The 27614-nt window shown below is 40.2% G+C and overlaps 1 protein-coding gene across 2 annotated transcripts in view; it reads left to right on the top strand.

Annotated features, from left to right (window-relative positions):
- CDH4 (cadherin 4) overlaps positions 1 to 27614 on the top strand; it is a 615053-nt gene that overhangs the window by 463927 nt on the left and 123512 nt on the right. For both annotated transcript variants that reach the window (XM_075176773.1, XM_075176772.1), the window contains exon 4: positions 2439 to 2642. In XM_075176773.1, coding sequence (XP_075032874.1) covers positions 2439 to 2642 — 204 coding nt within the window. The remainder of the gene's footprint in view (positions 1 to 2438; positions 2643 to 27614) is intronic.

Genomic DNA, 27614 nt, shown 5'->3' with positions numbered 1-27614 from the left:
AGGCGGGGGTGAGAGGTGGTTATCAGAGAAGAAACAAGGCGCAGGTCAGAGGTAATACCGCTGACAACCTGTTTGAAGAATTAAGGGATGTCATTGCAACATGGCTTATCCTGCTTGGACTCTCCTGAGGATATGTGATTTCTGATAACGCCACCAATATTGTTAGAGCATTACAGCGGGGGGAATTCCATCACATTCCCTGTTTTGCAATCACAAGAAAACTTGGTGGCACAGAACTTTTTAAAAAATGACAATGACATGCAGGGAATGCTGTCTGTGTCCCGAAATATTTAGGGTCATATTCGGGATTCTGCAACAGCATGTAGGAGAATGCAGCAACTGCAAGAATAGAATTTAGGGGGAATGTACTTTAGTCCCGCGCAGTGGAGAATACTTTCCGTGTTGTGCAAAGTGCTGAAACCACTCGAAGTAGTTATCTGTGAAGAGAGTGCAGACACTGTTAGCTTGAGACAGACCAAGCCTGCCAGCCCTAGAATTTCTATTTCAGCAATGACAATTAGAAATGGAGCAATGGAGCTCTCCTCTTTGTGTGTAACCTATATAACACCGTACAATTTGACTACAAATTCAGAAGACCACGCCTGCCAGCCCTAGTATTTCTTTTTCAGCAATGACAATTAGCAATGGAGCAATGGAGCTCTTCTTTTTGTGTGTTACCTATATAACACAGTACATTATGTGACTGCAGATTTAGAAGACAAAGCCTGCTAGACCTATTAATTCTATTTCAGCAATGACAATTAGCAATGGTTCAATGGAGCTCTCCTGAATGTCACAGTAGACTTTGAAGAACACTGCTACCCCTCCTTTTTCTTTTCTACCTATGACGCTGCCCAACTGCTTCTAGAGACTGCCAAGAACTGTGCTACCCCTTCTGTGTCCCTCTGTGAAATGGCGCTGGACCGCCGTGGAGGGCGGTACTTATTGAATCCAAAACTTGCAAGATCCGATGACGTTACAATGACGTTTTGCCTCGCTTTCAATTCTGAGGCCGCGCGAAAGTTCTGAGCCAGCTCGACTAGGTACTCGGATCTGCTAAGTTCGGGTGTGTTCGGTTCTACGGGAACCGAGCCTGAGCATCTCTACTAGAAACGTATTTCCTGCAAAAATACAGTGCAAAGGCAATATATAAACTGCACTTTAAGTGAAAAATTAGCTCATTTATTTTGTGTATTTTGTACTTATTGTTTTGCATTTGTTCCTCTGATTTCAAATTTTGAAGAACAGCTAATAATATTTACAAATAGGACAGACTGGTTCAAAAACAAAAGTAAGCAAAGAAATGGAGAGCAAAAAAAAAGACTTAAAGTGTACAGTGTATAATGCACCAAAAACTAACACATAGTACTGGTGTGGTTGTGTGTTTCCTGTGCCTTCCTGTGTTTTGCCTTTAAAGATATTGCCGTTTTAAATTTCCCCTGCAAAGTCGCCGAACATCAGCGATTTGCAAAATCCGCAGTTTCATATATTTATCCAATGGACTGTCATTATTACGTGACTCTTTCTGTGTGAGAAGATTTTTATTACATTGCACCTAGAAATGAACTTGAACAAGAGATGCAAAATGTGTCCTGTTAAAAGTATAGAAAGAGACTTGAAGATCGACAACTTGGAACCGGTAGTTTAATAATTTTGCTACACTCATTTAAAACTCATTTCTGCTCTGTTCGGCACAATGAGGCGCACTAGTGCTCTATATCCCGTTAATTTGCTAGGGATACCCTATCTCTACTCAATTCCTCCCCCTTAGCCTAGTCTGTTTCTTCAAAAAAGCCACCCAACCCCATGCTCCTTGGCGTAAGTCAAGGCATACTTGCACATATTGATGGGTTCGGATGGGACAAAAGAGGGTTTTGCATTAATTCGCTAATGTTTACAATGTAATATTTATTGAAGAATCAGTACATAACATGACATGATGGGATACTAGTGCTCCAAGGTACACAGAAATTGTACGGTACAGGTTGTGCTTAGATGCACTGACTCAACATACACTTATCCCTGGACAAGTATAGTATTACTATGTGTTTTCACAGGTTGTGGTCCTTGTAGTTGTATAAATTAATTTATTCCAGTATTATTTTTCCAGTAAAAAAAAACAAAACATATCTCTGTTATGTTTCTGCCCAATTAATTACTTTAGTACCAAGTTGTAGCTTTACCTGCCAAAAAGGCATTCCTAATATAAGGTCTGCTAAGGTGTTTATAGGCACCTTTATCGAAAATGGAACACATGCAAAAGCATGTCTGCTTATGCAGACACAATCTGTTTTGGCTATCTGGAAAGAGTGAAGTAATACAGTTAACCTTTCTCATGTTTATATATTGTATATTTTAGCTAAATATTGTTAGACTAATTCTCCTAATTTCCTCTCTTTGTCTCTCCAAAAATCTATATCATACCATCGGAAACATAGCCTCATCAGCAGCAGCAGCAGCAGCAGCAGAGAGGTAAATGGGACCGTCCAACCGAGCATCCACAGACCCAGAGTGGTACTCTCTTACCATGGCGACAGCATCGTGATGCTAATGGGCTGAGAAGACAGAAGAGAGACTGGGTGATTCCTCCAGTCAATGTACCAGAGAATTCAAGGGGGCCATTTCCTGAACAGCTGGTGCGAGTAAGTATCACCAAACTTCCAACAACTGCTGTCTCATTAGATATCTCAGTGCTGCAGAACACAAGCTAAAATATACTGTTGTCTCTCTCTTATAAAACAAAGGCACACAATTACCATGGCAAGAGGCCAAATCAGTATGTAATTTCATGTTGTAAAAATTTAATTCCGCTAATTTGAAGACTGACATTTCTTACTGACCACTGAAACATAAAAAGGAGGAATTATCAGTGGATTTGTGTTTGCTTCCAAAGCCCAGTCACATTAGGAGAAAATGTAAAAAATGAACAATTATTCAAAATTTTCGATCATTGTAAGAGAACATACATCCACTTTTTTTATCACTACTTTTAGCAGTAATAGAAAACTTCCTAACAACCTGCTATATGTATAGGGCAACAATCCTTGTTTAATAGGCTTTATAGCTGGTGTTAACCCCTTGATAGATAGGTAGAAGCTCAATATGGCTTTATTCTCTTTAATATATAGAGCCCTTTGTGTTTGTTGATAAGTAATGTCAGGAGGTAAGTGATCTGATGTAAGATGGGCTCCGATAGTTAGTCTGCCTGCCAGTGAATATTTCCATACTCTAGTGTGTGATACTCTCTATATGTCATTGAATACAGATTTACAATACAACTGTTTGCAATGCTATATTAAAATTGTCCACAGCTGCTAAAAGCTCCATTTCTCCTTCTAATGCATAAAGGGCAAGGTGTAGTGTAGTGCACTCTTGTGGCAGTAAATGAGTACCATAAAGATCTCTATGGGACACCTAACACACACACACACACACACACACACATAGATCTCGCAGGACAGGGAGACCGCTTACATTTTGGATTCCATTTGTTAAAAGTTGTTTAAAGAATGCAAAAGAACTCCTCATTAAATGAATGGGAGTTTCCTCTTAGACGCTAAGGTTGATAGATTTTGAATAGGCATGGTAATAAAGCCAAATTAAAATAAAAATTTAAATAAGAAAATATGATAAAGTCCACTGTAATTGAATTTCAATTCTGGTGTTAATCTGAAATGTATGCAAGCCAAAATGTATCCCACTCTTTAATACTATACCTAGTTCAAAGCCAAGATGTAGTACCTAGCTTCAGGGCCAGCACTACGATTAAAAAAAACTTGAAGTTGCATATAGTGCCAGTTGTTAGTGGTCACCTAAAAAACTGAATGAGTGAAATAATGTCACTCATTCAGGGTTTGTAAAGACTCTGCAGCTCCCCCACACTAGGTGCCAGCTGCTGACTTCTTACCTACATAGCTGCCGACCGCTGCTGCTCATTCAAGTCTTTGATAGGGTGGGAGTGTAGCGTTTGGATATGATGTCACAGACAAGCACTACACTCACATTGAGGAGCAGAGCATGATGTCTCCAACTTTCGTCCATTAGTGTTGGGAACACAATACTTGAGGGGGATATGGTGCCATTTTCAAGGGGGTGAGGGCCGCCAACTTTCTAGCTCAAGCCTCTGAACCTGATCACAATCCTCTGCTTAACCACAAATTTGAAAGATATAGACAACTTCACACATCATAGTACAAGTGGAAATGTCCTGTACAGGAAAACTTACTACAGTTTACATTTGCAATAAGATGCTCCATGTATAATAGAACTGGAAGTAAACTAATGTGAGAGCCACCTGTTGTCATTAATTGTAGAATAAAAAAAAAGAGAAAGTATAAAAAAAGTAAAAAAAACACTGCACAAAAACACAGTTTACATATACTGTACATTTTATTTTGGCCCAAAATAGACATTAAACCTCCAGTAGACATATTTGCGATTCCTGTAAACGTTATTACCATTAACATTAGAAGTCGCAGAATAAAATAAGGAGGTATATGTGATTTTGTCAAAGTAAAAAAAGAAGACTCACAAAAAAATGCATTTTTAAAAACATACGTTAGGTTTTATAATTTACTCATTTAGGGAGACACTGTTTATAGCACCTTCAGTATGGGTGGGGGAGAACGTTGTGGATTTAACGATGTAAAATAAACGGCCAGTGGTGCTGAAAAACACATTAATGTAAGCAGCTCAGGGAAGCAGTTTGCCGTTTTCATCAGTGAAGGGATGATAAGTGGACAAGGTTTGACAGAATCACACCCTGGACATTGCGGAAGTGACTCTGTTCATTACAGGCAATAAGCACTTTAATAATCCGGAACAAACTGTGCTAGAGCACTGATTTTCTGACATTATCTTTCTCATATCAACAACAGTGCATGACAGAGATACAGTGAAGTGTTACGGATCACTCCACGCTACCCCACCAGCACTGCCCACCTGTTAGCGGCAGAACTCCCACTGGTAAAGAAACATATTAGGCAGCCAGCTAAGGTAGCCACCTGCGGCTTCTTAACTCTGATGTTTTTCTGGCCCGTGCTTATTTGTCACCATTCCCGTTAGGTCTGTGACCCACATGTGGTCCCATGCAGGGAGGTCAGGAGGAAGAGCTCAGTGTGAGCTGAGATTTAATCAGTTCAGAGGCTGCTCTTTAATGGTCTGGAAAGGGAGGAAGACAGCAAAATATGTCTATTCCCCAACACCTAATCTCAGACCCGGATGCCAGCGACTGACATACAAAGGCAAGGCAGTCTGCTCTGACCTGCACAGGTTCTCATCGTGGTGGCTTAAATGAAAGTACAGGAGAAAGATGAGACCTTGAGATAAAACAGAAAGAATATAGCAGGTTTAATAGAATATATAGTATAGGAAAGCTAGCCACCTGGTGACCTCTTAAAAATGGTCTGCGTTGCCCCCAGGCTTATCGAAAAAAACTACTACTAACATTCTGCTTTATAAAGCAAGATACTTTTAACATTCACAATTTTGAAATAATCTATAAAACTTAATAATGTTCTTGACACATCTAGTGAATTAATAGTCTGCAAATTATTATAGATGGATAGGTCTTGTTGCATCATTTTTTACACTAGGCTTACCAAATAAACATATTGTAACATTGAAGTGAATGGGGCTTGTTGTTTCACAGCAGCTGGAAATCCACAGGTTGCCTACCTCCGCTATAGAGCCATCAACGTAGATCCCGTTTTGCAGCCAGCAGACAATGGCTCCCTGCTTGTTTTCTTACTAGACGGTTTCTAAACAGATATATTTGAGAGTTATCCCTAACACATCGAGTTCCCGGATTATTTCCCAGTTTGCTATCCCACTCACCATTTGTCTGCAGGCACTGATCATCCTCCTTCTATTGATCCAACCTCCTCACTTGCACAGTGTAATAGCATTGCATCCCCCGTGATTCCACAGATTACTATTTCCCTTACCCGTTCCCTTCTGCTGGGCTGAGGCTGACATCTCTAATCCATAGCGTACAATGTAAATTGCAATCACAGCATAAAGCCTCCATTTCAGATTCCTTCCCTGCTGAATCTAGGCCTTCCCAGTAATTATACATATTGTATTTATACCCAGTCCTGCCTTGGGGGAATATATATATATACTGTCCTTGCTGAAGAATGGTGTTCTGGAAGGAATTTAATGTCCTGGCTGTCTAATGCTAGGTGAGAAATGTGAAAACTTTTATTGCTAAGACCGACTATTTCCTCTTCACTTCCCTCTCTTCAACTCAGTGATACTTCTACATATTATTTTATTCTAGTGTCATTGAAAATTTCTCTTCCCCTCTCTGCTTCTTACACCCCCACCCATCTCAGTATTAATGCAGGAGGGAATTTCTCAGAGACACGGTTTAAAATGCCTAGATAATTTGCTGGAGAACATTCAATTAGAATATATTAATATTTTAGATTTCCCTCATTAATTTGATATCTGGAGATTTAATTTAGTGCTGGGGTTTGCAGCCAAGAGTTGTGGGGCCAGCATGTCGTTTGATGTGTCTACCTGTCTGTCATTCACCCATGATGTGAACTTGGACACACACATAAATAATGAATTTATTAGTCAGGGCTCAGATTTTTAACTCAAGTCAGGCAATCTTTAACATTCAGTTGTTGACTGACAGTGAGCTTCAAAACTGGTGATGGTTCAACTAGACGGATTACAAACTAGCGATACTCACCTTGCACCATTACTTGACTTACTAACTTTCCTAACTATACTGACTTTACTAGCAGACACTACTGTTGATATGCAAGTACTGGATAATGCAAGTCTAATTTTACTGACCACTACTAAATTCTCCAAAACTCTTACCGAGACATTGTAGTATCTCAGGTGAGAAAAAACCTGAAACCCTCAGCCTAACCTGAGGCTGATCTTTCTAACTAATATAGATATAATTATTTAACCCCATGACTAAACCTGCATTTAAATATGAGTTTAGTAACCAGTACTGAATTTCCTAACCAATACTGTTTTATTATCCAAAATGTGTTGTATAAACCAACTCATAGGTGTAGTTTAGGTGGAAAAGCAATTTGCCACATAATTTATTAGCAAATATGGAACTGGCTAGCTAGCTATAAACCTACTAATTCATATATTATATTCATATAACTTGCTTATACTTAAAGTAACCAGCACAGAAATTCTAATCATTGACCAATGTTATAACCAACACCCGGCAACTACCCATACTAAGCAGTTGAAATAAAAAAATGTCTACCTACTTTGAATTGTATATAACTGTAAGGCTACCATAGCACAGTAAAAATATCCTCCCATCGCTATTCTCTATTTAGGTGCCAATTTTTATGGATATTATCATCTACGTGGTACTGTTACTGTAGTGACCGTGTAGCATTTTCTTGCTTAAGATAAAGCTCATTTAAATCAGATCTGTCACCTAAAGTTAATTCATTCATTGTTGGGCAAATGAGTATGGAAGCAGTGACATCAATGACAGCCTTACTAATAGTCATGAGGCCTTATTTACAGTCATGAGGTACAATGTCTGACTTATAGTCATTAGGCACAAGGCCTGACTTGTAGTCAGGAGGTACAAGGTCTGACTTATCATCATGAAGTACAAGGTCTCACTTGTAGCCATGAGGCACAAGGTATGACTTGTAGCCATGAGGCACAAGGTCTGACTTGTAGCCATGACGTACAAGGTCTGACTTGTAGTCAGGAGGTACAAGGTCTGACCTCTAGACATGAGGTACAAGCTCTGACTTGTAGTCATTAGGTACAAGGCCTGACTTGTAGTCAGGAGGTACAAGGTCTGACTTGTAGTCAGGAGGTACAATGTCTGACTTGTAGTCAGGAGGTGCAAGGTCTTAATTATAGCCATGAGGCACAAGGTCTGACTTGTAGCCATGATGTACAAGGTCTGACTTGTAGTCAGGAGGTACAAGGTCTTACTTGTAGCCATGAGGTACAATGTCTGTTTTATCGTCATGATGTACAAAGTCTCACTTATCGTCATGCTGTACAAAGTCTGACTTATCGTCATGAGGTACAAGGTCTGACTTATCATGAGGTACAAGGTCTGACTTATCATCATGAAGTACAAGGTCTCACTTGTAGCCATGATGTACAAGGTCTGACTTGTAGCCAGGAGGTACAAGGTCTCACTTGTAGCCATGAGGTACAATGTCTGACTTGTAGCCATGAGGTACAAAGTCTGACTTATCATCATGAGGTACAAAGTCTGACTTATCGTCATGAGGTACAAGGTCTGACTTATCATGAGGTACAAGGTATGACTTATCATCATGAAGTACAAGGTCTCACTTGTAGCCAGGAGGTACAAGATCTGACTTGTAGCCATCAGGTACAAGGTCTGACTTGTAGCCATGAGGTACAAGGTCTGACTTGTAGCCATGAGGTACAAGGTCTGACTTGTAGCCATGAGGTACAAGGTCTGACTTGTAGCCATGAGGTACAAGGTCTGACTTGTAGCCATGAAGTACAAGGTCTCACTTGTAGCCAGGAGGTACAAGATCTGACTTGTAGCCATTAGGTACAAGGTCTGACTTGTAGCCATGAGGTACAAGGTCTGACTTGTAGCCATGAGGTACAAGGTCTGACTTGTAGCCATGAGGTACAAGGTCTGACTTGTAGCCATGAGGTACAAGGTCTGACTTGTAGCCATGAGGTACAAGGTCTGACTTGTAGCCATGAGGTAAAAGCTCTCACTTGTAGCCAGGAGGTACAAGGTCTGACTTGTAGCCATGAGGTACAAGGTCTGACTTGTAGCCATGAGGTACAAGGTCTGACTTGTAGCCATGAGGTACAAGGTCTGACTCGTAGCCATGAGGCACAAGGTATGACTTGTAGCCATGAGGTACAAGGTCTGACTTATAGCCATGAGGTACAAGGTCTGACTTGTAACCATGAGGTACAAGGTCTGACTTGTAGCCTTGAGGTACAAGTTCTGACTAGTAGCCATGAGGTACAAGGTCTCACTTGTAGCCATGAGGCACAAGGTATGACTTGTAGCCATGAGGTACAAGGTCTGACTTGTAGCCATGAGGTACAAGGTCTGACTTGTAGCCATGAGGTACAATGTCTGACTTATCGTCATGAGCTACAAGATCTGACTTATCATCATGAGGTACAATGTCTGACTTATCGTCATGAGGTACAAGGTCTGACTTATCATGAGGTATAAGTTCTGACTAATCATCATGAAGTACACGGTCTCACTTGTAGCCTTGAGGTACAAGGTCTGACTTGTAGCCATGAGGTACAATGTCTGACTTATCGTCATGAGCTACAAGGTCTGACTTATCATCATGAGGTACAATGTCTGACTTATCGTCATGAGGTACAAGGTCTGACTTATCATGAGGTAAAAGGTCTGACTTGTAGCCATGAGGTACAAGGTCTAACTTGTAGTCATGAGGTACAAGGTCTGACTTGTAGCCATGAGGTACAAGGTCTGACTTGTAGCCATGTGGTACAAGGTCTGACTTGTAGCCATGAGGTACAAGGTCTGACTTGCAGCCATGAGGTACAAGGTCTGACTTGTAGTCAGGAGGTACAAGGGCTGACTTGTAGTCAGGAGGTACAAGGTCTGACTTGTAGTCAGGAGGTACAAGGTCTGACTTGTAGCTATGAGGTACAAGGTCTGACTTGTAGCTATGAGGTACAAGGTCTGACTTGTAGCTATGAGGTACAAGGTCTGACTTGTAGCCTTGAGGTACAAGGTCTGACTTGTAGTCAGGAAGTACAAGGTCTGACTTGTAGCCATGAGGTACAAGGTCTGACTTGTAGCCTTGAGGTACATGGTCTGACTTGTAGCCTTGAGGTAAATGGTCTGACTTGTAGCTTTGAGGTACAAGGTCTGACTTGTAGTCTTGAGGTACAAGGTCTGACTTGTAGTCATAAGGTACAAGGTCTGACTTATCGTCATGAGGTACAAGGTCTGACTTATCGTCATGAGGTACAAGGTCTAACTTGTAGTCATGAGGTACAAGGTCTGACTTGTAGCCATGAGGTACAAGGTCTGACTTGTAGTCAGGAGGTGCAAGGTCTGACTTGTAGCTATGAGGTACAAGGTCTGACTTGTAGCTATGAAGTACAAGGTCTGACTTGTAGCTATGAGGTACAAGGTCTGACTTGTAGCTATGAGGTACAAGGTCTGACTTGTAGGTCAGGAGGTACAAGGTCTGACTTGTAGTCAGGAGGTGCAAGGTCTGACTTGTAGCTATGAGTTACAAGGTCTGACTTGTAGCTATGAAGTACAAGGTCTGACTTGTAGCTATGAGGTACAAGGTCTGACTTGTAGCTATGAGGTACAAGGTCGTCTGACTTGTAGTCAGGAGGTACAGGGTCTGACTTGTAGTCAGGAGGTACAAGGTCTGATTTGTAGTCAGGAGGTACAAGGCCTGACTTGTAGTCAGGAGGTACAAGGTCTGACTTGTAGTCAGGAGGTACAAATCCCCTGACCTCCCCCCTTCACCACTATCTCATGTGACCAACTGTTTCTCTGCTATCTCAACATGTATATGAATACCAACTCTACCTACAACTAACGCGTCCAAAACAGAGCTTATCATTGTCCCTGCTCCTAAAGTCACCACCTCCCTCAAATCTTCCTTACAGTCTAAAAAAATCAAAATTTCCTCAGTCTCCTAAACACCATGGTGTTACACTTGACTCTGCAAACTCTGTTTTTTCCTTACAACTGCTATCTTTCTCAGTTGCCACCATCTTCAAAATATTGCTAGAATGCATCACTTTCTTAAACAAGATGCAACCAAATTGGTTACTCATTCTCTCATCATCTGCTCCTCGGTTGCTGCAACATCTTCATGCATCTATGCCTACTTCAGTCTGTCCTAAATGCCTCAGGCCGTCTTTTTTACTCTCACTGTTTCAAATACGCTGCACCACTCTGCAAGTCCTTAAACTGGCCCTAGATGTCCTCCAGAATCCATTTCAAATTACTTACCCTCACCTAGAAAGCCCTCAACAACACCACCCACTCAAATCTTATTTTTTTTGCATAACATCCCTCACGCCCTCTTAGATTTTTCTCTGACCTGCACATTGCTTTGCCTCTGATAACAACATCTCGCTCCCACCCACAAGACTTCTCCTGAGCCTTTACCTACTTGTAGAATCCCTACCACAACCTATCATGCTCTCCCCCAGAATTCTAAATTTTAAATGGTCTCTGAAAACCCTTCTCTTTATTAAAACCTTCTCCGACACTGGTACACCCTTTCAACCGTCCCAATTATCATTCTAAACTACACTTGTTTCTTTTTTTTCACTATATTGTTAGCTCTCTCATGAGCAGGGCCCTCCCTACCATTTATTTTCATACTTGCACTTATTTTGTCCACCTTGTAGTTCCTTGTTTTATGTATGCGCTGTTTTCCCCACTCTCCAACTCTGTGGCACACTGTGGCTTCTTATAAATCATGAATAACAACAATAATAATATAAATAATAATAGACTTTGTATTCATGAATAGTTCAACACGCAGAATGGCTTTCTCCGCTGTATGTATATGACAGGCCCAATTTAAGACAAAAAAAGATCTCTTCCCCTAAAACAACATCCATATTTTTTACAGTCCAATTAAGAAAAAAATAAAATGAACATAAATGCTGCTTTTAAATCATTCATATTTAAGTATAACTAACTGGTAATGAAATTAACCAATTCTCAGCTGCTTTCCAGCACTGGGTGTGCTAATTAATCAGCTAACCAATACTGGTTTTGTAGCCAGTACTTAACTGCTAACTATTACAAATCCAATTTTTTTTTCGTAATCTCCCGTTGGGTGTCTCTGCATTTAATTTCCTGCTTAGCTTCCGGTTGATTGGATGGCGGGCAGATAAGACGCTCTCCTCTGACTGCCTGGAACAACGGGATGTGTCTGTACATCTCTCTTTCATTTTATTACAGCATTTAATGATTTAAAGTCGCTTTCAGTATGCACCCCTGTGTTTAATCGTCCTGTCAGCTCACTTTGCTGATGAGCAGTTCTCTTGATATTGGATTTGATGCTATGCATATTGTGCTGTTTACTTACAGCTGTTTCCTATGTAAACCAAATGTTGTGTTAACTGCATCTGGTGTTGTGATTTTTTTAGCTGTCTTTATTTTAGGCAAAAAATTTGCTCATTTGGAAAAATATTTATGGGCTTGTGTAACTGCCAGCCTTTGGGAATCAGAAACATTATGGGCTAGATTTAGTAAGCTGCGAGTTTGAAAAAGTGGGGATGTTGCCTATAACAACCAATCAGATTCTAGCTGTCATTTATTTAGTGCCTTCTACAAAATGACAGCTAGAATCTGATTGGTTGCTATAGGCAACATCCCCACTTTTTCAAACCCGCAGCTTAGTAAATCTAGCCCTATGTCTCTATCCTGAACCCTATATTCACAGTGGGATTCGTTTGGCCTAAACAAAAGATGCAGAGCGATGTTTATTGTCAGTCCTTCCTAGGACTAACCGAGTGCAAACATGCAGTAAACCAGACCAACCTAACTTGAGCTAGAATGCTAAGAGCTTACTGCACATTAACATGCACTTTTGCATTTTGTTAGTTAATGTAAATAACATGTTCATAGGTCATTTCTTTCTAGTTCCAAAGTGTCCTCCTTAAATGGGAAGTTTGCTTTGGACAAATTCTCCCCCTCGAATTACCTAAAGGCAGGAGCTACTGGGAGGCAATAGAGCCATAAGGAGGGCTTGGACCATCTCCAATAGCTACGCAGAAACTCTATTGATTTATTCATCTGTATGGTAGAGGACTGGATGGGCTGAGTGCTCCTGCGCTACAGGACAGTCAGCTCCCAGCTTTAGGTAACATGGGGGAGGGTGGAAGGTCCTGAGAGAGGGTTTAGTACAAAACTATACTTCCCTTTAGGATGGCCAATATCATGCTACCAATAGTGACATGTTTATAGTTCCATCTGCCTTAGGATAAAATTGTATTGAGATACCCCCCTCCCTGTTAATTGAAATTGGTATGTGTCCGGCTGAGGATTATGGTTTTTCTCCCTCCAGATCAATACAAAACAAAATTTAGAAAAGGCTAAACTTGGTGGAATTCTGTTGACCACAATAACCATGCAACTCTTTATTAATAACCTGTTTCATGATCAAAACCATATGTAACTTTAATGATACTCTAGGCATTGTGCGTAAATATGTCCTAAATGATTGATTCTTCACCCTACACTCTTCTACCACTATCCTAAATCATCCATTATTTGTACTGGAAAAATAGGTCGTTGTTGAAGCCAAAATAGCAGAAAAGAAAATGAAAAGGAAAAAAAGGAACATACAATTAACATAAAAACATTTCCATGTTCCCTCCTGGAGCAATGTTGCTCTATGCTATGTGTTTAGTATGTTTAAGTATTTAAGCCCTGTTCATGAATAGCCTTTTCTAGAAGAATTTTGTGTTGGCAACAGTGACATGTTTATAGATTAGTCAATTGCAAGCAAAGACTGGAGAGGTTTCTTTACTTCACATTCATGACAGACACATGGTGGGACCTTCAAACGAATTACATGGTTTGTGATAGCATAGTTAATCTTTCTCTGGGATCTCCTACAAATGTTGGACATCATTTTATCAATCATCTCCACTCTATACACCACACAACGGGCTAATACCACAACAGTGTTCTAACTGTCTAAGACGCACAATTTACATGTAAGCATGTTGTCATTCACAGATTGTGTCAAAATGTTTACATATGCTAATCTTGACATGTTGATGGATTGGCCAGAGCAATATATACAATTATATATTTTACAGTTTGCTGGTATTTCTGGCAAAGTACAGGTATTGCGCAGGTGATATAGTGTGTGGTTTGACTCAACTTACAGGTGAGATAGCTCAAACCGTTTGCGCTATCTCACCTGTAAGAATCAGTATGCCACTACGCATGGCAAACTGCAGCTTGGTGCATAATTTGTATCCCAGCAAGCTGTCCAAACAGCAAATGCGGTTTTCATTAATGTGAATTGCTGTGCCTTTAGTAAATCACGCAGTTTATAAACCGCACATCAAATCGCATATATAATATACCTCGGAATTATAAAACGATTTAGCTGGAAAGCTGTCACTTTTTGGAAGTCTTCAGTTACTCCCTGATGTATCATAAATTCAATTGAAACCCAATTTCACTAACTTACTATAAATGTAGCGTATAAAAACTAAGGCTGCCTGGCATGCAAATCCTTTAAGAACACAAAGACAGAATGATAGTAAATGTGATTTAATGTGACAACAATAGCCAATTTAAAAATCCTCCTTTTCTGTTATAGGAGAAGGTTGGCTCCCAGCTGATCAATCAGATTTTCACAAATTTATGTCTTTGGCTTAAAGCTACACTACAACTTTCTTTGATAACATATCAGAAATATGCAGATGGTATCAATGCATTGGTTAGCACTGTCTGATTTAAAAAATGTTTCAAACCATGGGAGGGCTGGGTGAGGGGGCAGAGGCACATGTGCTACTCGGATTGAACCTCTTTTGATTGTCTTGGGCCAGCCAGGTAGTAATGATCGCAACCTATGCTGCTGCATCTTTCACTATTATAGCAATGGCACTACAGGAGTCCCATAGGACCAGTGTTGTTATGGTAAATGATGCAGCCGCATACACCTCAACCTGACATAGCAACCTGCTGCAGATCTATGAAAGACTGCATGGAAAAAAAATTGTTTGCATGAACACTCCAATTATTTAATGCTTTTCAACTCAGTAATACACAGCCTGTGATATCTATTAATGTCAAATAGTGGTTTATTTACTTTTTAGTAATATTTTTTTGTATTATAAATGTACAGCAGTCATAGGAATGATATGGCCTCCTGTCCCGCAAAATGACATACTCATTGAACATCTTATTGATTTAATTGTATTCAAATACTCCGCCCAGCAAATCAGCAAATGTACTGTTAAAGTAAAGACATTTCAGGTGCAATTCAATTAACCACGTATAGAAGTATTTTCCATCTTAAATATCCCACCGTTTTCACATGATTTGCACACCAAATTTTTTGCACAGGTCAATTAAATGCTTTGATTTGCACATATTGCATTTGAAAACTGTAATTCAGTGAAATATTGGTGCGAAGTACGCAACAGCCTGCCAAACATACATAACAGAATTGTTTTAAACCAGCAAGGAAGTTACAATATTTTGGGTTTGGTTTAACTAGGATTTCACTAAACATATGAGAATATTATTTAAAGGCCGCTAAGTTACTCATGAAAATGACAATATTTTTGGATTTAGTATAACAACCATTTAACTGAGCACATAACAGATTTTGGTGCCTATTTATGTTTGTAATGGTTAAAATAATATTTCTCATCATATAGTGGCAGCTGAGTGATAACTATCCAGAGCAATAAGGGTTACGTGTCCCTTTGGAAGCCTGGCAAACGCTTGGAACTGAAAGCTTGGTTTGAAAAGAAAAAAAAACAAAACTTTTTTTTACTTCAAAATATTGTTATTATGGTTCACTACATTACAAGATATGTTTGTCGAATAGACAACAATCACAACAATCTGAATCCACAACCGCTTGAATAAGAGCGACGATCAAAAAGGAAAGCAGCTATGGCAATAAGATATAGAGGTGAGAAAGAAAGCCTTTTCTTCTGCTTTTTAACAATACCAGTATCTGATGGAATGAAAAGGACATAATACCATAGACTGTAAGTGAATAGTAGATGAGAGTGCAATGGAATACATTGTTGGAGAGTCCATAATCTTATGAGACTATAAGAACAAATGACAGTTATTGGTATAACAGAGTCAACTGACAACAACAATAATTTCAAGAAACAATGGAGTCAGAAACCACTCAACCGGGCCCAGAAAAGTCGGCGATCCGTCCATACAGCAGGGAGACAAGGTATGTAAGACGGAGGAAGAACAACCATGTCATCACCCCTCTATCCCAGAGTATTAAAGTACAACAGAAGGAAGATTATAAAATAATGAGGGTTTGGTCTGCTAAGAGTTGTAGGGAATACCAGCTAGTGTGCTGAAAACTCTTTTGGATGGGATGTGTGGTTGTTAGTGGCAAACTGAATCTATTTACCCCAACATTGGAAAAGTGCTGGTGTACAAGGCATTTTTTGGAATGTCTCAAGCCAGTCCATATTGAAAAGAAATAAAAGTCTGGCAGTTGCCATTCCCAATGTTGGTGGGGTACTATGTATCCATTGCGGTAATATTACTTTATGTCCAGCTGCTCCTGGAATTAGCAATAGTCTTTTTTATCTAGCCTGGGAATGTTAGGTTGATTGGCTAGTTCTCCAAGGATCGCCCATTGTGGTATGTTGGTGAATCTGTTGCCAGAGTGTTAATGCTATAGCTAATTAAGGTGTCCCAGAATAAGCGAATGTGTGAGCATTCCCAAAAACAATGGTGTAAGTCAGCATCACTAGAGTTAAATTTCTGGCAGTTTCTACTAGAGGAAAGGCCGATAGTATGTCTCTGTTTTGGGGATAAATGCACCTGGTGAAGAAATTTATAGGCCATTTCTTTATATTCACTCACCAGGATAAGACATGATTTAAGTTAGAATGTGCATAGTAGATCCGTAATTTGTAAGTTTGGAAACCGGGAGTACCATTTCTGAAGGCCAGAGTTTTCAGTGTCAAGATCAAGTTCAGGTCTAATGCGAGCATACATAGCAGAGGTGGGATAAGACTATTAAGGAATCTAAGGAATTAATTAGGTCAAGTGGAGTTAGAGAGGAAAGAATGGATCGCAAATAGTGATTAGCTTGGAAAAGAGCGAAGCAGTGTCAAGTGAGAAAGAAAGATATTTATCCATGGCTTCTCCATATGTGAAAGGTTTCTGAAAGGGACCAAGACGTTCCTTTAGTTTTGTGAGGTTGGATTGCACCCCGCTGAAGACCGGTTGTAATATCTCCCAATTTTGACATTCCAGGTTACCTACTAGGGTAAGGAATAGTGAGCGTGTATGTGATAATTTAAGGCTTCTTCTGGCTAATTCCCAAGCTCTACATGTGGGAAGTATCAGAAGATTGTTAATGCCATGACTGCATAGTCTTTCTAAAGGAGCATGGATTACATAGCTAAGGGACAGCAGGGCACATAATCGAATAAGGCGTCCGAGTATAGACTTTGGCCTCTGATCTGATCTATAGCGTGTCGCAATGGACATGCAATATTGTAACATTTGTGCAGATTGATACCACTACTTTGGGTTGATTGTTGCAATTTAAAGAGACTTAGGGCTAGATTTACTAAGCTGCAGGTTTGAAAAAGTGGGGATGTTGCCTATAGCAACCAATCAGATTCTAGCTTTTATTTTGTAGAAGGTACTAAATAAATGACAGCTAGAATCTGATTGGTTGCTATAGGCAACATCCCCACTTTTTTAAACCCGCAGCTTAGTAAATCTAGCCCTTATTCTTGTCTTTTTGGAATACCACACAAAGTGTGTGATACTAGTATTCAATTTTTGCAGATCTGCCTTCTTTAAAATGAGAGCAGTCATCTGCATGACGTACAGGATTTTGGGGAAGCAAAACATTTTTATCAAATTGCAACGTCCTAAAAGGTTTATGTTCAAGTCCTCCCACACTTGCAACTCATCTTGCATATGTTTGATAATAGGTTTGACACTGTAAGTATAAAGATGAGAGGGGGGATGGGATGGAAGAGCTATGCCTAAATATGTGAGGTATTTAGGGGCCCAATGGAAAGGGAAGGGGTATTGCCACCATTGCCTGTCCAAACATTACCAGAGCTTCAGACTTATTTAAATTAATTGTGAATCCAATAAATTTAGCAAATCTGACAATGATATTGAGTATCAGTGGTATAGATTGTTTCAGATCCAAAATAAAAAGTAGTATGTCATCTGCAAAGGCGACTAGCTTGACCCCTTGTTCGTTGTTCTAAGAGTCAGATCCAAGTTTCAGATTTGGGGACTTCGACTAGTTTAGCTAATTGTTTGCCCGATTTGTTTCCCTCACCTATGAATTATTATTTTTTTTAAATGGTATTGTCTTTAGCCCTCCTCTGTAAGAAATGTATCATGAATTTGTTTGGCTTGAAAGTATTTGGTTTTATTCAGAACAGTGTCATGATGCTTATATTGCCTGTAAGCTGAGGTTAATACAGAGCTGTATAAGAGATAATGTGGTCCTACAAATCTGCCTTGGATGTGTCCCAAAACAAGGTGGCATTGTCTATGTGGTCTAAATTATGATTCACAAAGTTGTGTTTAAGATGTTGGATAAATGTTTCAGACAGGCTAATATAGCCTGGGAATCTCCAATTACGAGTAAAATACCTAGGAGTAATTCTTTTGTAGGGGGTTTAGGAGATGTTAGGGATCCACTAAGGCAAGACTCATAGTAAGAAGGGTAATACCATTTTGTGTGTTGGTGTGACATGGAGAACTAACCTTGGATCTATCCATGGATGGATTGCAGACAGTGTTGAAGTCTCCTCCAATGATTAAATTCTGCTCTCCCCAGCCCACAATCTTTTGTAACATTGCTGAAAGGAAGGAATAGTTAGAATGAGCATACAAATATAAGAATATCTTGTGTTGTCCATAGAGATATTGACTATGACATATCTGCCCTCAGCTTCTATGTATTTGTGGTGAATAGTGTATTGGAGTGATTTACTGAATAAAATAGTGGCCTCTCTTTGAAACGTTCATTCGCTTGGTTTAGGCCCTCCACATTCCATGAAACAATGTTCAATGAGGATAATAGAGTTCCCCCATCTAATGCTGGAGAAATAGAATTTGTTACAGATAGATTATCCATTTCCCTGCCGAGAAATGATCAGAGGCAGGATGTGTTTAATAAGGGGGATCCAGTAAAGGTACAGGCTTTGGTGAGCGACTCAAAATAAACAATCTAATGGAACAAAAACTTGTTGAATGGGACTACAGGCGTCCATTCATGAACTGACAGAAACAGTAGGTGTCATCCAACACTAGTGGCAACAGGAACCCCCCCCCCTCTTCCCTGGTAAAAAAAAACAAAAAAGACAATGTTCCTCATCAGGGGTGTTTACACACGTTCAAGTGTCTATTTGTGCAATAAACTGTTTGGCGGATTTAGGATCCTTAAGGAAATTAGCTTTGCCATCCTTGATAATCTTCGGTTTAGCAGGGTAGAGAAGTGAGAACTTGATATTGTTGTGAAACAGATGTTTACAGATAAGGTTGAATTCCCTACATTTGCTGGCTACAGTAATAAAAAAAATCTAGGAAAATGAGCAGGCAATCTCAATTATAGTTGAGGTTGTTATTATTATTTTTTTATAATGGACCAGGAGACTAGTTTTGTCTGCATATTTCATAATTCTAAAGGTTACTGGCCATGGGCAATTGGAGTCCTTCTGTCGACTTTATCATTTAGGGAGTTGATAGTCTTTGATTAAGCTTCGATTGTGCATTTGGCTGAGTGCAGCTAATCTTTCACGTTTGAGACACGTTGCTCCAGTTTAGTAAGATATTGTGAATTTTGATTTTTTCACAGGTTTTTGTGGACTTAGTTTGCAGTGTAACGTAATGCGGGAATTAGAGTAGTTGGAATCACTAGACTGCTGCTGCAATGAGTCTTTGGTGTCAGGTAGTTTATCTGGATGAGGTTTATATATGTATTTTTCAATTTAGAAGAAGCAGCAACAGTGGAGAGAGAAGTGCAACATCTAAGAGCAGACGTATAAAATAAGAGAAGGGGTGGTGCCTCTATAGGGAAGACTCTAAGACTTAGGACACATAGTGCTTCTTTGTTGGGCCCAAGGGCCAAAAGTTATGTAGAGCTGACATCCTTAATAGTAATTGGGCCAGCAAATGTATAACAAAATCTATTACAATTTTCAGGATACCAACAGTTCCAAAAATAGTCATGGTGGGGTTAGCTGAGCAATCCAAGAAAGTGATGTTTCCATCGTCACAACCAAACTTTTGTGGAGAATGTCAATCAGGGAATTTCATAGACAGTAAGAAAGGCCATCCATGTAGGCTTCTGTGAGGAGGGGAGGCTGTGCCAAGGTAAGAAAAAGGGAGTGAGGGGGGAAGGCCTTGCAACAGATGATGAGATGTGTAGTCAAAGCAGGAGACATAGTATGCTAGTTGAGCACTGGGCGGCAACGGAGTTATGGAAATGGTTCAGCAGAAGGTCAGTAGATGGTATAAGGGGAAAATCAATTGCGTCTTGCTGCAATAGTTCCACAGGTGTTTAAACCAGTACAATGTTCACACTGGTGGTCAGCTGGTTCTGCACTCTAATAATGATATAGCTTTGTGGTGGAAAACGAAGTGGGACAGAGTGGAGATAATAGGCTACTGTGTGGAAGCCAGAAGATGGCAGAATATTTCTTTGTTAACACACTTCTAGTAGTGGGAAACTGTCAAACAGTCCAGGGTAGCTGGTTCAGATAAATCAGAATTTGAGATGCAGTGGTGTTGGGTCGAGATGAAGAGCCCCGAATGTAGTAGCCAAAATCAGAATCAGGCCAACTCACTCTCTGTCCATATAGCTGCGCCCATATACAAATGGAGGATGGATCATGCAAAATGGCCAAGTACTGCATGTCAGTTCCATGTGGTAAGCCAGAGCAGGTAAGTGCCTATAAAGCATGCTGTACATTTAGAGGGGCCCCCGGGGAGCTTAAATGGGTACTAGCTGTATTTACTAAACCTTGTGGGGGAGCTGTGAGATCTGGAGCGGGACTCCCAACGTTAACACCAGATACATAGTGCAGGCCACTCACCCGGCCAGATTGGTTAGACTGGTAGGTTAATGAGGCACATCATACGGGAGCCAGAGAGATGTTGACGGCACACTGTGGTAGGAGAATTCAGAGAGGACATAGTCCGATGGTCTGGGTCGGGAGTTCTGGGTTAGCCAATATTCAGGCAGGTGATAACGCTGACTGTAGTCCTGATTGGGCCAGGTGGCAGAGAGGAATGGTCGATTTGGCTTGTAGGTGAAGTAAACAAGCACTATCCACTATAGCTGCCAGGCTACCCCCCATAATAAAAAAACTTTTTAAGGCACAAATATGTAACAAACCATTACTTCACTCCTGAGAGGGGTGTTGTACATATGCTGTGCTGACACCACTTCCAGTCTTAATGGTGCAGTGCCTCCACCTTAGTCTTCTGTGCTAGATGCTGTGGGCATATAGGCAGCTTGTTTAACCAGAGAACAGCTTGGGAGACCCCTTTAATCCACTCAGACTTCTCAGGAATAATACAACATAGCATATAAATAAAACCACCTTGGTGTGTTTATTGTACAAAATGCAATATACAGTTCAATCTCCAATACAGCTGTCAATCACTGTTAAAATGCAACTTGTCAATCACATCACTGCTGGAAGACATGTATCACTATACAGATTACATATTCCTACAGTCGTGCCAAATTAAACCTGGTTGGCTGTCAGGATCACCACTCTTATTGGTAGAACAAGATTAGAGAAAATGTACACTCCCTGTAGAATCTCAACAACACCACACTTATGTTTACACTAATCCTCTCACTATCTAATGCAAATAACACATTCACAATTATAGACATTGGGTACGGTTGGTGCACTTGGTGAATAACCCGGCTTATTTGAATGGTTAACTATTACAATTTCTTGGGTTTGGTTTAAGAAGAAAGGAATAACAGCCCAATAGAATTTTCTCTGTGTGTTTAGATGCTGTAGATAGGCAATGCTGCAGTTACACAATTCAGGAACAGTAGAGACCATACTTTTACCTCAGTCTCTATGTATAAGTGTTTCAACAGTGAATACATTTATCTGTCACCGTGGAGACAGGACTAAGTAGCAATCAGCAGGGACCAGACTTCATGCTTGCAGTCCTCTCTGCTTACCTGTAATTCATCCAGGCCAGGAGGCTGGCTTTAATACTCGGCTTAGGCTTGGCTCTTTCACCAGACCTACCCTGCTCTTGCCCCAATATGCTGCAAAATGGATCCCTTCTACAATTGGCATCAGCAGGCTTCTCATGGCATCTCTGTCCTCCTCTACCCTCCCCTCCTTCCAGCAGCCTAGACTGCTAGAAGATGCAGGGATGTAGGCCCGACGCTACCATCTTGCTTGAGCCGATCGGCGGAGCCATTTTGGCAGAGTCCCTTGGTGCTGGGGTCACAAATATTTTATGGATAACAAATAATGCAGACATAATATACCCCGAAAATAATTTTTTTTTCTGGAGGCTGGGCAATAAAAGTTTGAGGCTCAAAAAAAAAGTTTACTGCCATAATACATTATTTATTTTCAAGCTTCTCAGGTGTTACCACTATCCTGAGGCATAGTTGCTTCATAGTGGGGGAAGCCTCATAAATAGGATCCCCCATGCAAAGGCCACTGAGTACTTATCGCCTACATTAACACTGTTATCCCCTGTGGTAACCCCTATGATGGATAGGACGAATCAAAAATAAGTCATATGGCTGGCGAAAACTCCCATCTTTGACAAAACTCCTATCTTTGACAACAGTAAGGATTTTCCCAATTGATAAATAGAGCCATATGCTTTAAACACAGCAAATTATCAGAATTGTTGATGGTTTGGTATAACAACAAGCTAACTTAACCCATAACAGATTTCGATTCCTATATATCCATGTCCTGAGGCTGTCAATCTGAGAGATGATGAGTCTTCTATAAGTGCACAGGGCATGGTGTGGACCCAAAAGGGTTAAAGGTAAGAGCAGGGAGAGAATGAGAATGGAAAAACAACTGGAGAATACAGGACAAAGCAAAATAAGGTGAAGTGTCATTGTGATAGCATATCTGCTATTGCCCAAAAAGTCACGTGGCTGGCACAGTGACACTGGAGAAAGTTACATTCTGTAATTTTTTTTATCACATTTGCTATCTAAAAAAACAAACTGTTATGAGTTGTACTAAATAATTGTTATACTAAATGGCAAAATATTATAATTTTCAGAATAAGTTTGCAGTGTTTAAAAAAAAAAAAAGGATGACAAGCCGATACGCTGACTATTGGGATTATTTACACCTATACATCATAGGTCAGTATTGGCTAACCTGTGACACTCCAGGTGTTGTGAAACTACAAGTCCCAGCATACCCTTCCAGCAATAAGCTGCTGTATATTGGCAAAGCATGCTGGGACTTGTAGTTTCACAACACTTGGAGTGTCACAGGTTAGCCAACACTGTCATAGGTGTTACCACAGATCATCACATTGTTATTGCCAGCAATAACCATTTCAGTGGCCTTTGCATGGGTAGAGCATATTTATACTTGCATGACCTGCAGCTAAGCAAGAGAATCCAAAGTAATATAAGTATCTAGCTCTGCGCCTGCAGTGAAAAATAGCTAGATACTAAAAATAATATAAAATAATGGTAAAATGCGTTTATAAATAAATACACTTTTTACCTCGATAACCATTATGACGATAAATAGAGCCCAAAATAATCAAGGATATACCAAATTATAATTATTTCTCTGATTTTGTATTATTAAACATATTAAAATAGAAATAAATGATCACAGATACATTTCACATGCTTTCTTCAAGTTATCAGATGTTTTCTTACTAAAGTTGGTGAAGAAGACTTTTCACCACCTTCAGAGGTGTAGACTGCTTTTAGCGCACTTATCCTCAATGCACTCATGACAGTTTCACAGGTTTTGGCAAATGAATTGGACCTTCTCACTCACTTGTACTTTTGTATAGGAAAAAGACTCGGTCGGAAGTATAATGCTATTCACATACAAATGCATGCAAAAGTGTGAATTCAATTGCACAAGGCAAAAAAATTACTCTTAGCCAAATTTTGTGATTTTAGCGAAGAAATTAGGGATTTTAGAAAAAAAATAGGGATCCAAAACCAAACACACGAGGGCGGTTTTGCCAAAACCAAAATACGAAGTTAATCCAGAACCAAAACCAAAACACAGGGGTCAGTGAACATCTCTAGGTATAATCATGATCGCAACTTTCTTGCCATTTATTTGTGTAAATGTCAACGTTACCTACAATATGTCTTAAAAAATGTGTGACACTGTTTTAATCATAAATGGAGTTATACTGACTAATCTGGAGTATTGGGTAATGCAAGATTTAATAATAAGTGACAAGCCAGCTACTATTAGACTCCATTGCAATGGATCTTTTATCACCACTTTTGGCCATTAAAAAACAACACATTCTTTCCAAAATCTGAAGCGGTGGGGGTGTTTTTATCATTTTATTTTTCCTGGATTCAGTAGTATATTTTGGAAATCTGCGGAGGCTTTAAATTATACCATTTATTGTAACAGGTTGGGAAGAATTGTATCTATTTGGAAATAAAGAGGAACACTCAGCACTCAATCACTATAGATTCTTGTCTTTCGAACAATTTAAGCTGCTGTCTTTCTATTTTTCCTATTAAAGGAGCCTTTAATTTCGAGGTAATTGCTTATTTGATCAGACAAAAGGTGTTGTGAATGCAAGTCATTCCAGCTTCTGATTAGCTTGTCTCTGCAGCTGGTGGGGATGTCTGCGAGTGAGAGAGAGAAAAAGATGTAGAGGATTTTATTAAAACTGGAAGCGCAGCCGTGCACATACAGAGGAAGGAAGAGTGGCAATACCTGCACGATGGGAGGAAAAGTGGCCATAACTATTAACTGCACAGAGGAAGGAAAGCAATATGTACACATTATTATCAAGAACAACCTTATAACTGAAGAGTGGAAGAAAAAGCAGCCTTACTTGCACAGAGGGAGGAAGAGTGGACACATTGTCGGTGGAAAAGTGGCCACGTTGCATTACCGGAGGAGAGTGGAAACACCTCCATGGGGGGGTGGAGATGGTTACACCTGCACTGTTGGAGAAAGAGCAGCCATATCTGCATGGTGGGAGGAAGAGCGGCCAATATCTGCACAAAGGGAAGAAGAGCAACCATACCTGCACAGTATAAGTCATATCTGCATGGTGGGAGGAGGAGTAGCCACACTTGAACAGTGAGTGGAGGTGTGGCCATACCTGCACAGAGGAAGGAAGGAAGAGCAGTATATACACATGTGTATTAAGAACAACCTTATAACTGAACAGGGGAAGGAAAAGGGCATTACTTGCACAGAAGGAGGTAAAAGGGGCACACCTACAATGGCTATACCTGTACAGTGGGATGGAGAGCAGCTATACTTTGGTGGTGAGAGGAAGAGAGCCTACACCTGCACATTGGGAAGAAGAGAGGCCATACCTGCACGGCCGGAGGAAGAGCTGCCATATATGCATGGTGAAAGGAAGAACAGCCACACCTGCATGCTGGGAGGAAGATAGGCTACATCTACATCATCTACATGGGAGGAGGAAGAGAGGCTTCACCTCCATGGTTGGTGGAAGAGTGACCATATATGGATGGTGGGAGGAAGCGCAACAATACCTGCATGGTGGGAGGAGGAGCAGCCACACTTGTATGGTAGCAGTAAGAGGGGACATATCTGCACAATGGGAGGAATGGCATCCATACCTGCACAGTGAAAGAGCAGTCACATTTGTACAGTGGGAAGAGGAAAGACCATATCTGCACATTGGGAGGAGGAAAGACCATAACTGCACAGCGGGAGGAGGAAAGACCATAACTACAAATTGGGAGGAGGAGTGGTATGTACACATGCATCTCAAGAACAACCGTATAACTGAACAGAAGAGAAAGAGGTTACAGCTGCATAGAGGGAGGAAAAAAGATCATACCTGAGGGAAGAAGAGTACTTGTGGCAGTGAAATGACTGTACTCAAGCAGAGACCATGAAATAATAGCACAGCTGGGTAGAGTGATAAAATAGCTAAGCACAGACAGAGGGAGGCAGAATGACTGTACATGTGGCAGAAGAAAGGTTTTGTCCAGACGTGGAAATAGAAAAAGTGGCTATATCCAGGCACAGCATTGCCTAGGAACAGCCATGCAAGAAAGAGGAATCTTTATTCTATACTATTTATTATCTGCTTTATTATTGGAGGCTAATCATGCTTCTGCCTAACCGTAGCCACCCGCACTTTCTCCACCAGCAAATACAATCGTTCTTCTGCTACCTTACGCATAATGTGCTCTCCGCGCCTCTGACATTGTATGCTCATTTGGACAGTACCATCTTTACCTTCTGTTTCATGTCATTGTATGTAATTTGTGTCATGTCATGATCCCCTCAATGTACAGCGATATGTAATATGTCCGTACGTTATAAAAAAAATAATTATAATCATACTGCTCTCACACTGTTTCTGATGACTGTAAACTCTTGCAAGGCCGTGATGTACACAAGCTGTGCCTGTGGCCTTGGTATTCTAGAACTAATAATCTCAGCTCTTAGACAATATCATGTGGATCATGGTTACTGGACTTGATATTCTAACTCATATTAGTTTTGATTAGAGATGGTCACTGACCCCCGTGTTTTGGTTTTGGATTCGGTTTTGGATCTGGATTACCGTTGTGTTTTGGTTTTGGTTTTGGTTTTGCAAAACCGCCATTGCGTGTTTTGGTTTTGGTTTTGGTTTTGTTTGGTTTTGTTTTGCAATTTGTTATAAAAATTACATTTATTGGTGCTAAAATAACATAATTTAGGTATTATTTTGTAGCTACATTATTATTAACCTCAGTAACACTAATTTCCAGTCATTTTTTATTCAATTTTGAACACCTCCTATGTCACAATATGATTTTCATACACTTGAAAAGAAAAATTGTTTCAGTTCTTGCCAGTGATAACAAAAAGGCCATTGTCATGCCTGGGCATAAGACCAAAAATCCACCTCTTAAGTGTGGAATTATTTTTACACGAATCCTGGCAAGAGTTGTCTATCCATTTGTAGCATTTTTAAAGCCACACTCAGTAGAGGTAGGGACCTTAACCATCTGGGATCCTCATCCATGTTTCGTCATTTTTCAGCGAGTTATTGGAAAACTGTTGGGAAAATCAGAAACTTCGGTTAAAAAAAAAATAACAACAAGCATTCCAGCATAATCTACCTCCCTTCTCTCATCTACATCCCAGCACCTGCAGTCTTCCCCCCCCAACAATTGGCAGTTAAACAATCCTCTGCAAGAGGAAGCAAGAATGAAACCTGTCACCCAGTCGCAAAGCGGATCACAGACGCCCTGGGTACTATGCTAGTGTTAGATCTGCGTCCAATGTCCACTATTAATACAGTTGGTTTAAGACATTTAATTGAGGTGTTATGTCCCTGTTAGCAAATGTCATCACTATACCATTTTACTAGAAAAGCTAATTCTCTCCTGTACCGGAAAGTTCCTAAAAATGTCATTATTGGGTGACAAAATGGTATTCTACCCACTGTACACTTAACCACAGATATGTGTACAAGCGTAACTGGGCAAACAAAAGATTATATGACTGTGAAAGCCCACTGGGTTGGTCATTCGCCTTCCCCAGCATGGACAGCAGCAGCATGGACAGCAGCAGCATGTACCCAGGTACATCACATTTTTGAGAAGTAGGCTACTCTGTGTATCAGCAGCTTCACTAAGAGGCATACAGCTGACAAACTGTTCCAAAAACTAAGGGATGTCATTGAAAGATGGCTA

The sequence above is a fragment of the Mixophyes fleayi genome, chromosome 6, assembly GCF_038048845.1.
Source record: "Mixophyes fleayi isolate aMixFle1 chromosome 6, aMixFle1.hap1, whole genome shotgun sequence".
Classification (NCBI taxonomy): Eukaryota; Metazoa; Chordata; class Amphibia; order Anura; family Limnodynastidae; genus Mixophyes; species Mixophyes fleayi.
The sequence above is the reverse complement of the archived record's forward strand: the minus strand, read 5'-3'. Positions and strand labels throughout refer to the sequence as shown.